The sequence below is a fragment of the Lichenostomus cassidix genome, chromosome 6, assembly GCF_008360975.1.
Source record: "Lichenostomus cassidix isolate B80296 chromosome 6, HeHo_3.0, whole genome shotgun sequence".
Classification (NCBI taxonomy): Eukaryota; Metazoa; Chordata; class Aves; order Passeriformes; family Meliphagidae; genus Lichenostomus; species Lichenostomus cassidix.
Window position 1 is genome coordinate 31,703,203 of NC_139487.1, and position 12,628 is coordinate 31,715,830.

The following is a 12,628-nucleotide window of genomic DNA, read 5'->3' on the forward strand; positions in this document are numbered from 1 at the left end:
ATCCCAAGTTCTCACTGGGAAGCTGGGACTGAATGGATTCAGGTTCCTATTAAGCTGCGTGTCCCATCAAGCCTTTGTTCTGCTGAGCATGGTAGCAGATGGAAGAGGCTTGCCTGGGATTGCTGCTGCTCTCTTCCCTGGACAAACACAACGCCTGGTGTGAGGCAACAGCCCTGTGTTGCAATCGCTGCCTTGCGCAGGCCAGAGGGACTTCTTGATACCAGCCTTCCGTGCTGACTTGCATTTAATGTGGCTTCCCTTGTGTCCTCATTCCTTGCTTGATTTCAAATACAATATAAAAATGTCTTTTAAATGTCTTTTAAAGGCAGGGCACATGGTGCTGTCACATGGCTCCAGGACAGTTGTCCCTGTCCTTTCCCACCCTCGGCAGCCAGGTTAACATTGAGCAGCAGGTTCTGGGCTGCTTCTGACCTCCTGGGAATACCTGCCCTGCTCTGGTCCCTCCCTCCCTGGTGATGATTTTATAATCAAGGCATAAAGTGAGGGGTGTGGTAATTGCCCTGCGTAGGTGTGGATTCTCACTGCTTCTCCCTGCCCATCCAAGATTCCTCAGTCTGGGAGCAGCATAGAAAAGGAACCAGCCACTGAGGACTCTTAGGAACGGCATGGCGAGCAAATGGAGTGGCTTGGTGCTGATCATTTCTCTGTGCCTGGGCTACTACCAAGGTAAGGCCAGGCCTGGGGGTAGGTAGGATGTGGAGAGCCCAGAAAACCCTGCTGAATCCCAAAACTATTCCCTGCTTTAGTATCTAAGCTCCACCTTGTGCTTCCTCGTTCCCCTGGTGGTGGAGTTGGGCAGAGGAGATCTGGGGAAAGTGGCATCACTGGCTGCTTTACTACCTGGATATAAGTGTTGGAACTTTTCCCTTCAAGGTGATCTCAGGGCAAAAAGGGGTTTGTTCCCTCCCTTCCCTGGGGTTCAGGTGGACCTGGTGTTTTGCCAGGAGGGAAGCCAGTTGATGGGGTGGCTCTGTAGCGCTGGGGAGGGGGGCTGCTCTCTCTGGTGCCCTTGGCACTGAGGCCTGGTTGTGTCAGCTGGGGAAGGCACTTGGTTGTCACAGCAGAGTGACCACGGTGCCACCTGATGCTTCCCCTTTCCTGAGGATCCTCGTAGGGGATGCAAGAGGCAGGAAGCCACCTCTGCTGTGGCTTGCTGAGCTCTGGGAAGGGTGATCGGGGTGATGTGCTCTACTCACCTCTGGAGCCCTCTCAGCATCGGGTATCTGTGAGCGAATCCTCCTGCAGGCAAACCTCTGCTGCTGTCCCTTAGTCATGCCCCTGCCCATCCCCAGGAAACAAGCTGGGAACAGCCTGTTTCTACCCCCTGGTCCTTGCCAGAGGGCAAATAGCTGCTTCCTGGGGAAATCTTCCCTGGAATAAGAGGAGCCCTGCTGTTGTGTTGCAGGCAACCCCTGCATGTTTTAGAGTGAAGAGCCCCCCTTGCACCCCAATTACCCCAGGCTCAGCCCATCGCTGATGGCCCATCAGCCCATCTTCTGATGTGACCTTCCCAGGCATCATGGTGGAGGAATTGTGGCTGTGCACGTGTGACCCGGGCTGGGGGGATGTGTTAGGTGTTCCAGCCAGCAACAGGCAGAGCAGGAAAGTTCACCTGCGCTCGGCACGTCCAGCCCTGGGCTGACACCTGCCCTGGCAGCCAGCTCGACCCCACGGCATGAGGTGCTGTGGAACCAGGGACCCTGTGAGCCCCGGAGAAGGGTTTGGGAGCTGGGCAGAGTGTATTTATGGTTCTTGCTGTAACAGGGGCGTGCTCCAGGCCGGGAATTGGGGCGCTGGGGCCCACGCTGCCACCCCCGGGGTTTACGTCACAACCGGCTCGCCGGGCTCTGCCGGCTCGGCCGGGGTGCTCTGAGGCTCCATGGAATGCCAACACAGCCCTGCCACAGCTGCACCTCGGTGCTGGATCCCCCCTGGGCAAAGCCCACCCCATCCCAGGGGCCTGGCAGACAAGGATAGGGCAGCTGTGGCTGGTCTTGGGCCACCATGGTGGCACGGGAGCATCCCTGCCTTTCTCCTTCGCCAAAACCGGCATCATCTGCCCTGCTGTGTGTGTGCCTGACACGGCTTTGAAACGTGGAGCAGAGGTCACGGGACACCTGTTTCCCCAGTTGCTTGCCCCGTGGCAGTGGTTTCCACCTCGAGAAGCTCCCCCTGCTCTCCGCAGTTGGGTGTTATGAATAGTCCTAATTACTTTTCTGGTGCAGCACTTGTTGCCTGAGTTTCAGCTTGAGCAGGACGAGGAGTAAGGGCCAAGCTGAGGCTCACTGTGAGCCAGAAAAGTGCAGGACCAAACCACCGGTGTCTTTTAGACCACCCAGCTCCCCCCGTGGGATCCAGGTTCCCACTGTGGGCTGTGAGAAATGCTGAGGGACCAGCTCGGAAAAAAAATCTGTGGGGTTGTTGTCTCCCCTCTCCTTGGTTTTGGTGCTGCCCCTTAATGCCTCCGCTGACTTGCCATTCCTGTTTGCCCTGATGCTAGGGCCGGGGTTGAAGAAATAAATATATCCCTCTCAGCTGATGCGGCGAGCGCGACATCGCGCAGCTGGGGAGGTGTGTGGGAAGCCTGGGAAACCGGGGGGACTCGCCCTGCCCCGGGGCTCGCCTGCCCCAGCGCTGCCGTCAGCCCGATGGGGAAATCGGGGTGGAAACACCACCCGGCACCCGCCGCGCTGCGCCAGTGCTTTTGGGGGCAGGCAGGAACGGTGGGGGGCTTGGAACCCCCCTTCCCACGCTCCCCAGCGCCGGGGGCTTCCCAGGGTGGCCCTGGGCACCTCACGCTGCCGTCTCATGGCTGAGCTGGAGGCGTTGCCATAATCCAGCATGCAGGAAAAGCAGCTTTTGGGGAGAGACCTGATAAGGGCAGGGTTGGGTGGAAGGAGCAGTTTCTGCCTTTGGCTTTATTCCTGCTGTGCAAAATCACAGACAGGGCTGGGGATGAAAGCTGGAGGCAAATGCTTGCAGTGGGGAGGGTTGTGCTTTGCTTAGAAACACCCTGCAAGAGGGTCTGCAGCAGGACCTGTCTGCCACTCCGCTCGTGTGCTGCTCCCCATATGTCCTCCAAATTCCCGGAGCAGCTCCCGGCCAAAGCAAGGCAGCGAAGGGCTTGGGCTGCGCCCTCGCCTCGCCTCCTCCAGCCGCATCCTGGGTGGGCACAGTTCCCGGTGGAGACAAACACTCGCCCCATCCAAAATGAGTCCTGACACACCAAGGTGACAATTAAAGCGCTGCTGTTGCGCCACGCCACCGCGCTGCTGGGGCGGCCGCGGCGGGCGATGCCGTGCGGGATTTACAGACCGGAGAAAATGCTGTCGTGGGAAGGAAATAAAACCAAAAAAACTCCACCAAAAGTGGGGTTGCTCAATCGTTGCCGGGAGCCGTGGCGTGACTATCAGGCTGTCGTGTGGGGCTGAGAGCTGGCGCCCCAAGTTTGCCCATTTTGCAAGATTTACTGCTGCTTTTGTAAGCAGCCGCCTTGCAGCATGTCAAAGGGTGTTGTGAGACTGAGGACGAGCCCCAAACTCTCTTTGCTTTTGACACTGTGACATCCCATTGGAAAAGCTGGCTGCAGGCAGTGACCTGGCAAAACCGACATTAAAAAATAATTTATAAACCAAAAAATAATTTATAAACCACTTTGGGAGCTGAGGTGAAATCACAGTGGGATGGTGAGGAGCATCACCCCTATCTCACTAGGGTGCAGATGGGGAAGTCAGTTTGGTATCTTGGGGTGCCTGGTGGGCTGACAGTCTCCTCTCCCCTCCCACAGCCGGGGCTAGCCCCCTCCACGAGTGTGGCGAGCAGCCGGAGGACTGGTGCCGCGATGTGGAGACTGCGGCCAAGTGCGGGGCACTGGAGCTCTGCCGGCTCACCGTGTGGGACCAGGCGCTGGGGGTAACCGTGCTGGGAGCAGGGAATGTGGGGGCCTGGGGGAGAAGTGCCCATCTGCCCCAAAACATGGAGCTGGGGGGAGAATCCAGCCTGCCCGCTCCAGCATCTGGCACCCTCAGGCAGCAACGTGTCTGCGGAGTGAACGGCAAAAATCATGGGGTGCCCCGGGACGTTCCCAAGTGCCCTGTGGTGGGGTGGAAGATTGGGGTCTGGAGAGCAACCAGTGGGTCTGGGTGCCATGACAGCATCCCGACGTGTCCCCTCTCTCTCAGCAGAAGGGAATTCCCTGTCACCTGTGCCAGGTGGCAGTCTCTGTGGTGGGCAAGATCCTGCAGGACAACCGCACCGAGGTGGGTCTCAGCAGGAAGGGGATGTGGGGCTGGCATTCCTCCCCACCAACACCACTGACACCCTGAACGCTCTTTCTGTCACCCAGGAAAAGCTGAGGCTCTTCTTGGATAAGCGATGCCAGTACCTGCCCTTCCAGGACTGGTCTGTCAAATGCAAGAGGATGGTGGACACTGGCATCCTTGTCCTTGTCCAGCTGGGCAAGCAAGTGCTGGTAATGCAGGAGAAGCCCCTGGCTTGGGTTTCTCCATAGTTTGGGATATCTTGGGGGCTTGTGGAGCAAAGGAGGCTCCTTGAGCCTGGGACAAGCCATTTGAAGGATGAGATGGGGGATGGGGGAGGCAGGGGGAGGGTGATGGGGCAGATGTAGCCTCAAGCCCCCACCCCTCTGCTCCCCCAGTCGGAACCGAAGGTGGTGTGTGGGACCATCAAGCTGTGCCAGCGCCGGGACAGACCCACGGGGACCTTGAAGTTTCAGAAGCCACCACCAGCTCCCACAGGCCCCACGCAGGACTTTGCTGACCTGATCTCCCCCTTCATAGCCAACGTTCCCCTCCTGCTCCATCCCCAGGACCTGTCTCATGGCGAGGCCCAGGTACCATGGCACAGGCAAGAATGGTGCTGATCATGGAATCATGGAATGGCTTGGGTCGGAAGGGACTTTACAGATCATGGTCCAAACCCCTGCCATGGACAGGGAAGGAGACCAGGTTCTTCCAAGCCCCATCCAAGCTGGCCTTGGACACTCCCAGGGATGGGGCAGCTTCTCTGAACAACCTGTGCCAGTGTCTTAATGCTGCTCAAGGGTGAGAATCCCCTGAAAGCATCACCTACTTAACAGCAATTAGAGAAACCCCCTAAAATTATTGCACAGCTGAAATGACTTCTGGTTAGGGGTGTCACCAATTTGGGGGGATATTGCAGGATGTAGGAGGGAACTAGAAAGATATTGGTCAAAGTGCTGCCCCAAATTGCAGCCAGCATTTAAATCCCAACCCTGCAAATGCAGGTATTGGGGTGGGGGGAGGGTGGTTTTATTTTGGGATTACCAGTTTGTTCCTGCCCTTGTTACCCTGCAGGAGACGGAAGAGGTGTGTGGGGACTGCCTGCAGCTGGTGACAGCCGTGCAGCAGGAGCTGGGGACCAGTGCTGCCTTCACCTGGGCGCTGGTGGGCCACGCCAAGCGGGTGTGCGAGAGCCTGACACCCGACCTGGCACAGCGGGTGAGGGAGACAGCAGGGAATCACAACGGTTTGGGTTGGCAGGGGCCTTAAAGACCATCTCATTCCACCCCCCTGCCATGGGCAGGGACACCTGCCACTCTCCCAGGCTGCTTCACACCCTGTCCTTGGGGCCTTGAACACTTCCAGGGATGGGCTCCTTTCTCCTCCTCGATGCCACCATGGCATGGGAGCATCTCTTGCAGATGCCTGCCCGGGTCGGGGAGTGTCCACTTTTGAGCACTGATGCCATGTCTCTCTCCCACAGTGCAAGCACTCCCTGGCTGAGTACACAGACACAGCTGCCCAGCTGCTGCACTACATGGTGAGAGGGTGAGGGGTCCCCAGGGGTGCCAGGGGTCAGTGGGTGCCAGCTGGGGGTTCTGAGTGGCACAGTCAAGGGGCCTTGTCAGCAAATGCTCTCTTTTTAAAAATTAGACCCACTGCTTTATATTCTTACAAACTTTAATTTTTTTCCCTTCTCTTTGGCTTGCAACTGCTGTAATCATATTTTATGTTCATTTTTTCTTGCCATTTTCTGGCCCCTCCACCGGTAGCAGGCTGAGGTAAGTGAGACACATGCTCCAGTGGGCTGAAATCCCCCTCCATGGGGAAACTGGGGGTGCAGGTTTCCCCCCTGAGGGACAAGGCCCACCTGATCGGGATGTCTCTCTCCCCAGGGCCCGATGGAGCTGTGTGGCCATCTGGGACTCTGTGCCTCCACCTCGGCACTGCCCTTCCACACACTGCTCACAGAGAAGGGGATGCAGATCCTGAGCATGCTGGGGGTAAGTAGAGATCCTCCAACACTGCTGTGTTCCTTAAAATCCAAACATTGTGAAGGGGGAGCCTTATTTTGCATTTTATTTCCTGAAGCATCTCCATTAATCCGAGGTGGGGAATGCCTTACGTGGGTGATGATGACAGAATAGGATGAGGGTGGCTCTGGGGGGGCTCGGCATGCATCCCACCCCCTTGTCTCGACAGGACAGGGTGGTGAACACTCCACTGTGTGACGTGTGCCAGTTCACCGTGAAGACAGTCGAGAGCCTCCTGGAGAACAACGTGACAGAGGTGAGCCCCAGCCCTGTGATGCAGGGCTGGGGGAGCTGGGGCAGGGTGCAAAGGGGCAGCAAGGAGCCGGGGTTTCCCTCTTTTGCCTTGTCCCGGCAGGAACAACTGGTGAACGACATCGAGAAAGTGTGTTACATGCTGCCCCACGGCGTCATCGGGCAGTGCAAGGACTTCGTCAACTCCTACGGCAAGGCCGTGGTGATCATGCTGCTGGAGGCCACCGACCCCACGGCCGTCTGCACCATGCTGCACTGCTGTCCCCGCAGCGGGGACACCCACCTCGGTGAGCTGGCACCCAGACACCAGGTCCCCTGGAGTGGGTGTCCCCTCCCCTGGGTGCTGATGGCCCGTGTCCTGCAGGGGCTGCCTCACTGGAGCAGCTGGCGGTGAGCGCCGGTGCCTTCTGCAACGTCTGCCAGATCATCATCACCTACTTCGACAACGAGCTGCTCAAGAACGAGACGCTGGAGGAGCTGGGCGAGGTGCTGGAGAAGGGCTGTGCCATGCTGCCCGCACCGCTCACCAGCAAGGTCAGCCGAGGGGGACACGCCCAGCCCGGGGGAACACCCCTGACACCCCTGACACCCCCGCCGGGCTCACCCCCTCTCTCCCTCCCAGTGTGAAGCGCTCGTGATGCAGTACGAGCCGGCGGCCGTGCGGCTCTTCGTGCAGATGATGGACCCCACCTTCGTCTGCACCGTAAGTGTCCTCATCCCTGCGGTGGCCAAGACCGAGATGGGCATCTTTAGTCCGAGCCTGGGGGCTCACAGAGGGGCAGAGTGGTCAAAGGGTGCTCGTGGAGATTTTTATCCCTCCCCTTCCACTCTTTTCCTTGGCAATGCAGAAAATCAGAGCTTGTGACTCAGGCAAGGAGGATCTCCTGGGCTCGGCCCCCTGTGTCTGGGGCCCTCAGTACTGGTGCAAGAACATGGCCACGGCGGTCGAGTGCAATGTAAGTGCTGGTGCTGTCCCCTCCCCGGGGCTGGCAGGGTGTCATGTGTCCCTGCATCCTACTGCCATCCCACCCTGTGCTCCCACAGGCCGTCGCACACTGCCAGCGTCACGTGTGGAACTAGGAGCCATCTCCTCAGCTGGCTGGACTTGCTCTGCCGTTTGGTTTGGGATCCTGGCTCCCTTCCCTTGGGACGTGCCTGCACTCACAGACCAACAGCAGGATTCAACTGGCCTCGTCGTGCCAGCAGGGCTACAGGGAACCCCAGCGGCCTCTGCCACTTCCTCTTCTGCTCCTGGGGCTTGGATTTCCGAATCAGGTTAAGGGACTCATATTTTCAGGACTGGGGATTCAGCCTTGATGTCTCTCAGGGTGACTGCAAAATCTCCATGCCCACCTCTATCCCCACCTCTATTCCCACCCCCAATCCCATCTCAACCACTCCATCCCACCCTGAACCACTCGTAAGGCCCAGATCCTGCAATGTGGATCTGTCCCCGTGGGCTGGGCTGGGTTCTGCTGCCCAAACGCCAGCTCCCTGCTCCTGGCCAGCAGCAGCCTCTCCTGAACACAAAATGGATGAGTTTGGGTGCCAGGATTCCCTTTCACACTCCCACCCCTGCTGGGGGTCCTGTGCTGACCCCGCAGGGTGCTGGCTCGTCCGTCCCCACCGCAGCAGGGGGACACCCGCAGTGCCTGGTCCTGAGCGTGCATGGGAGCATCCCATCACAAATAAATTCTTCCCATGAGCCTGGCTGGTGGTGTCCTTCCTCCTTGTGCTGGGGGCTGCAACGGGGGTGTGGGTAAACCCAGAGGACATTTAATGCTCCCCCAAAATCCAAGGCACAGGCTGGCACCTCATGAAGATGATGGATTGAGGGGTGAATTAAAAGAGGGGTGAATTTGCTTCCAAAGGGGGTTTGGGTGTGATGGATCTGGGGAGGAAGGACAACAGACAGGTTACCCAAAGCCATAGACAGTGTATTTCTGAGTCCCGTAACAGACCGTGCCCGAAACTCTCCACAAGGTTACGACTGGAAACAAACCCCCGAACGAACAAACCCAAATGCAAGAGAGAAGGGGAAAGAATAGGGCAACAAAAGACACGCACGAGCACTCCACATCCAGAAGCCCCAGTTACTGTCAGTCTCTCTCTTTTTTGACATCGCAACAAGTTTTGGTAAAGCCAGCGAAATGGAGGAATGTCTTTGGGTTGGTTTTTTTTTCTTTTCAATTTTTTGGGTCTTTCCTTACTGGAAAGGTGATGTTAATGCCAAAAGGACTCGGGTCTCTCCCCACGCTGCCCTGGCCCTCCCCGTGCCCGTGGTCGAGGTGTGACAGCTGCTTGTCCCCAGCCTGTGCCCAGGGATGCTGTGGCAGCACATCATCCGCATCCTCACTGCACTTCCTCCCCCCGTCCAGTCTGGACTCATCAGATTCATTTAGCTTCTCTTTTCTTCTCCTTTTTTTTTTTTTTAGAAAAAAAAACTTTTTTTTTTTTTTAATAAGAAAAATAAAAAAAAATTTAATGGTTTCATGGATAAATGACAGGTGAGTAAAAGCATTCCGGTCCTGAGAGCCCTCTCCCGGGGCCAAGCTCTCCGAGGCTGCCGGAGCGATCTGCACTGGTTAGCCTGGACTCCTTCTGCGGGGGAAGAGGGGGCCAAGCACCGGTCTCGGGCTGCCCCTGGCCCCCAGCACGGCCCCCCTGCTCTGTGCTTCATCCCCGCCGGCTCCGGCTCGCCTAGAGGAGCACCGCCAGCACCACCGCTCGTCATAGCTCGGTGATCTCCAGAGGGCTCTCCATGATCACCTCCCGCATCTTGTGCAGGGGGGTGGACTTGGCCGACTCGGTGCGGGCGTTGTGGTCGCTGTAGCCACCGCAGTCGGTGGTCAGAGTCTCCAGCGAGCGACCCAGCACCTTCTGGTCGTCCTCGGGCAGGCTGTTGAGGTCGGAGGCGAGCAGCGTGCCCGTGCTGCCGTGCACCACGTGGATGCCGTCGGGACCTTTCAGCTCCACCGGCTGCTTGTGCCGGAAGCGCAGGCTGCCCTGGCTGGGACTGCGCTCCTCCTCCTCGTCCTCCAGCTCCTTCTGGATCAGCTGCGAAGAGCCATGGAGGGGGGGAATCACCACCGTGGCCACAGCAGCTCCTGGCTTCCCTGACTCCAAACCTCCTGCCATGCTGGAATCCAGCGGGAGGGATGTGCCCTCCTCTTCTGAAGCACCCTCAGAGCGTGGTGATGAGGATCAGCAGGAAATGACCTCCAGCTGGATCCCTCCGTCCTTGGGTGGATGCCCTGGCTCAGGCACTGGCTGCCAGCAGGGTGGTGTGTCTTGCAGCCCACCTCAGAGTGGCCAAGGAGCAGTTTGGACCCAGTTGGGATTTGGGGTTATATGAGGGTGGTGGGGCAGGAGTCAGACAGGGAAAGAAGACGAAGGAGGGCTGGATGGGGTTGGAGGGGACTAAGGGCAAGGACAGATGGAGGGCGGAAGGGTTGAAAGGCAGTCTTCTCCTCTGCTCTCTTTGTCCCTCGTTTTGCCCCCCACAGAAAGGTAGAAGGCTGCAGAAGGAGTTGCTTCTCCCCACACCAGCCCTTCTGCACCAGCACCCTCCATCCCAATCTCTCTTCCTCAAAAGACTGCTGGGTTGATGGGCTCAGAGGAGCAGAAGGGAGGGAATATGACCTCCCACATGGCCACAGACGGCCAACCTTGACAGAAATGGGAGCTGATGGACAGAGCCCACCCTGCAAAGAGGGGCATCCTCCCCCAGGGTTGGAGGGACCAAGGGAGAAGCTGCTGCTGATGGTCAGAGGAATCACAGGGAGTCACTGTGGGGAACCAGCAGCCTGGAAAACCAGTGAAAAAACAGCAGCGGGAACCAGTGGAAAACCAACATGTGGCTCATTTTGACCAAGCAGTGAGTGGGAAGACCACTGGGGGACAGGGACCATGGCCACAGGGAGTGACCACAGCTTGTGGGAGTAGGAAGACACACTGCATCCCAGAGGGCACGGCAAGCATCTCCCCACGCCCACGCACACCCCTCTACCTCTGAGACCGAGGAGCGGTCCCCCTGACTGGAGGTGGCCTTATGCACCATCCGCTGGGCAAAGAGCTTTTTCAAGCGCATGTAATCATCCAGCACCACCTTCAGGAGAGTGCCCTGGGTGGAGGGGGAGAGACTGTGGGTTATCCAAGGGACATGGTTTGATCAGAGGGAGCCTGGCCCCATCCCAGCATTTTTTGGAGCGACATCACCCTCCGGTGCTGTGAACCTGGAAGGTATAGCTGAAAGAGAAGAGCCCTCAGTGGAGGATGCCTTCCCTCAACACTCACCTTGATGGGTCCCTCCCGCATGATCTGCCCCAGCTTGGCGATGTTGTCGTACTCCTGGATGGCTGCCCGCAGGTAGCGGTCATCCTCGGGCTTGGCGGCGGAGGGCTCTCTCCCGAAGGTGCCCTGCGGGAGGAGAGAGTGGCTGAGGAGGTGCCGTGGGTGCCAGGAGCAGGGACAGTGTCCTGGAGGGGGCTGTGCCTCACGTGGGTGCGGGCAGGGCTGTTCCAGAGGTCTGTGATCTCGCTCAGGTTCTCCGGCAGATCATCCTCGTGCTCCGCCTGCGCTGCCAGCTCCATGTTCCTGCAGAAGGGGTCCAGCCACACCGGGTTGGCCCTGCCCGGGGAGGAACAGCCATCAGCACAGCCAAACAGTGGTGTTATCCCTAACCCCATCCAGAGCCCGGATGCTGAGGCTGCACTGCCTCCTCCTGTCCTGTGCAGGTATGAATTTGGCTGCTCTGGATCCAGATGTGACACCTGCCTGTCATCTCTGCTTACTCCAAACCTGGCCAGGATCGGCAGAGATGGAGTCACAGGAGAAAGAACAAGATTTTTCAGCTTCGAAAGCTCTCAAAGCAAGCACATGTCCCGGGTTCAGAGTCATGTTCCACGCAGCGCAGAGCAGAGAGGCATTGTGTCTCCACCTCCTGGCTCCAAAACACAGGAGCTCCAAAACTCCCTCTCTTGGGAGCAGCTGCCAAGCCCAGGAGGTGGCACTCACCCATCAAAGGAGTACTTGTTGGTGTTCGGCATGTCCATGATGTCCATGAAGCCTCTGTTCCCTGCAAAAGGCAGGGATGGGGGTTACAGGGGGCACATCAGCAGGCTGAGCAGCAAACCATGCCATGACATCAGAGAGGGATAAAGAACAACCAAAAAGGCAGCGAGAAACACGCTGGGATGTGGCTGATAACACAGAGTTTGATGCTGAGAGAAGCCTCCACCATTGCACCTCACTGGGCAGGATCACTTCTGATACACACCCCGTGACATCCCCCACGTGTCCCTGTGACCTCCTCCATGCTCTCCATGCACCCCACTCCCCCACACAGCTGGGACACCCCAAACACTGCTCACCAGTGGAGCCAGCCACGATGGCTTTCAATTTCCTTTTGTGCCTGCAAAAGAACCACAGGGAATCAGGGAGAGAAATAAAGATGCTGGAAAGGAGAGGGACATACAGATTTGCAATAACCCTTCATACAGGGATACCCCTGTATTCCATTAGCTTGGAAGGGAGAGGTACTACCAGTATTAAAACAGTGCATTTTGGAGGACGAGGTGTTGGAAACTGATGCCCTCCTTTGCTTTCTGGCCATTTCCAGGGCTGGGAGAAGCCACACTGGTCCCCCCAGCCTGAGGGGATATTTCAGGGGACGGGAGAGCCTGGGAGTTACTCACACTGTCCGGTAGTACCAGTTCATGAGGATGAAGAGCATGGCAGCCAGGAAGAGCAGGACAGCCAGCACAATGATTGCCATCTAGGAGAGACAAGAAAGGTGGAAACCTCCGGCACGGAGCAATCACCCGCTGGTGGGCACAAGCCCAAAGTTCTGTGGGTGGAACATCTCCCCAGTCCCATGGGACATCACCCCACCTGCGAGCAACCCCTGCAGCCCCAGCTGGACCCTCACCTGCAGAGCCGAGAGGTCATCTGGCGCCCGGGCAGTGATGGCGGGCTGCACGTCCAGCACATTGTAGTTCCTGAAGAGATTCCTCAGCTGCTCCTTGTTCTCATCTATCATCTGAATAACCCTGGGAAGAG

The 12,628-nt window shown here is 57.9% G+C and overlaps 2 protein-coding genes across 7 annotated transcripts in view; one reads left to right on the top strand and one right to left on the bottom strand.

The window, feature by feature from the left end:
• Positions 1 to 515: 515 nt before the first annotated feature.
• On the top strand, positions 516 to 8,278 carry LOC146435621 (prosaposin-like). 2 transcript variants are annotated; one of them, XM_085064356.1, is made up of 14 exons: positions 516 to 687; positions 3,809 to 3,933; positions 4,203 to 4,280; positions 4,367 to 4,492; positions 4,679 to 4,873; positions 5,358 to 5,501; positions 5,767 to 5,823; positions 6,179 to 6,286; positions 6,486 to 6,572; positions 6,672 to 6,855; positions 6,933 to 7,102; positions 7,191 to 7,271; positions 7,417 to 7,524; positions 7,613 to 8,278. In XM_085064356.1, exons 1-14 carry the CDS (start codon positions 627 to 629, stop codon positions 7,646 to 7,648), a joined length of 1,560 nt encoding a protein of 519 aa, XP_084920482.1. In that variant the 5' UTR covers positions 516 to 626; the 3' UTR covers positions 7,649 to 8,278. The 2 variants fall into 2 exon arrangements, with proteins under 2 accessions (XP_084920482.1, XP_084920483.1); XM_085064357.1 differs by having other exon boundaries at positions 4,206 to 4,280.
• A 206-nt stretch (positions 8,279 to 8,484) lies between these two features.
• Positions 8,485 to 12,628, bottom strand: part of CDH23 (cadherin related 23) — a 177,326-nt gene continuing 173,182 nt past the window's right edge. For 2 of the 5 annotated variants that reach the window (XM_085064345.1, XM_085064347.1), the window contains exons 61-68: positions 12,498 to 12,618; positions 12,265 to 12,344; positions 11,941 to 11,981; positions 11,585 to 11,645; positions 11,068 to 11,197; positions 10,865 to 10,987; positions 10,578 to 10,691; positions 8,485 to 9,625 (exon numbers count right to left, since the gene is read on the bottom strand). In XM_085064345.1, coding sequence (XP_084920471.1) covers positions 9,299 to 9,625; positions 10,578 to 10,691; positions 10,865 to 10,987; positions 11,068 to 11,197; positions 11,585 to 11,645; positions 11,941 to 11,981; positions 12,265 to 12,344; positions 12,498 to 12,618 — 997 coding nt within the window. In that variant the 3' untranslated portion in view covers positions 8,485 to 9,298. Of the gene's footprint in view, positions 9,626 to 10,577; positions 10,692 to 10,864; positions 10,988 to 11,067; positions 11,198 to 11,584; positions 11,646 to 11,940; positions 11,982 to 12,264; positions 12,345 to 12,497; positions 12,619 to 12,628 lie in introns of those variants that run through there. The other 3 variants (XM_085064346.1, XM_085064344.1, XM_085064348.1) reach the window with 2 other exon arrangements.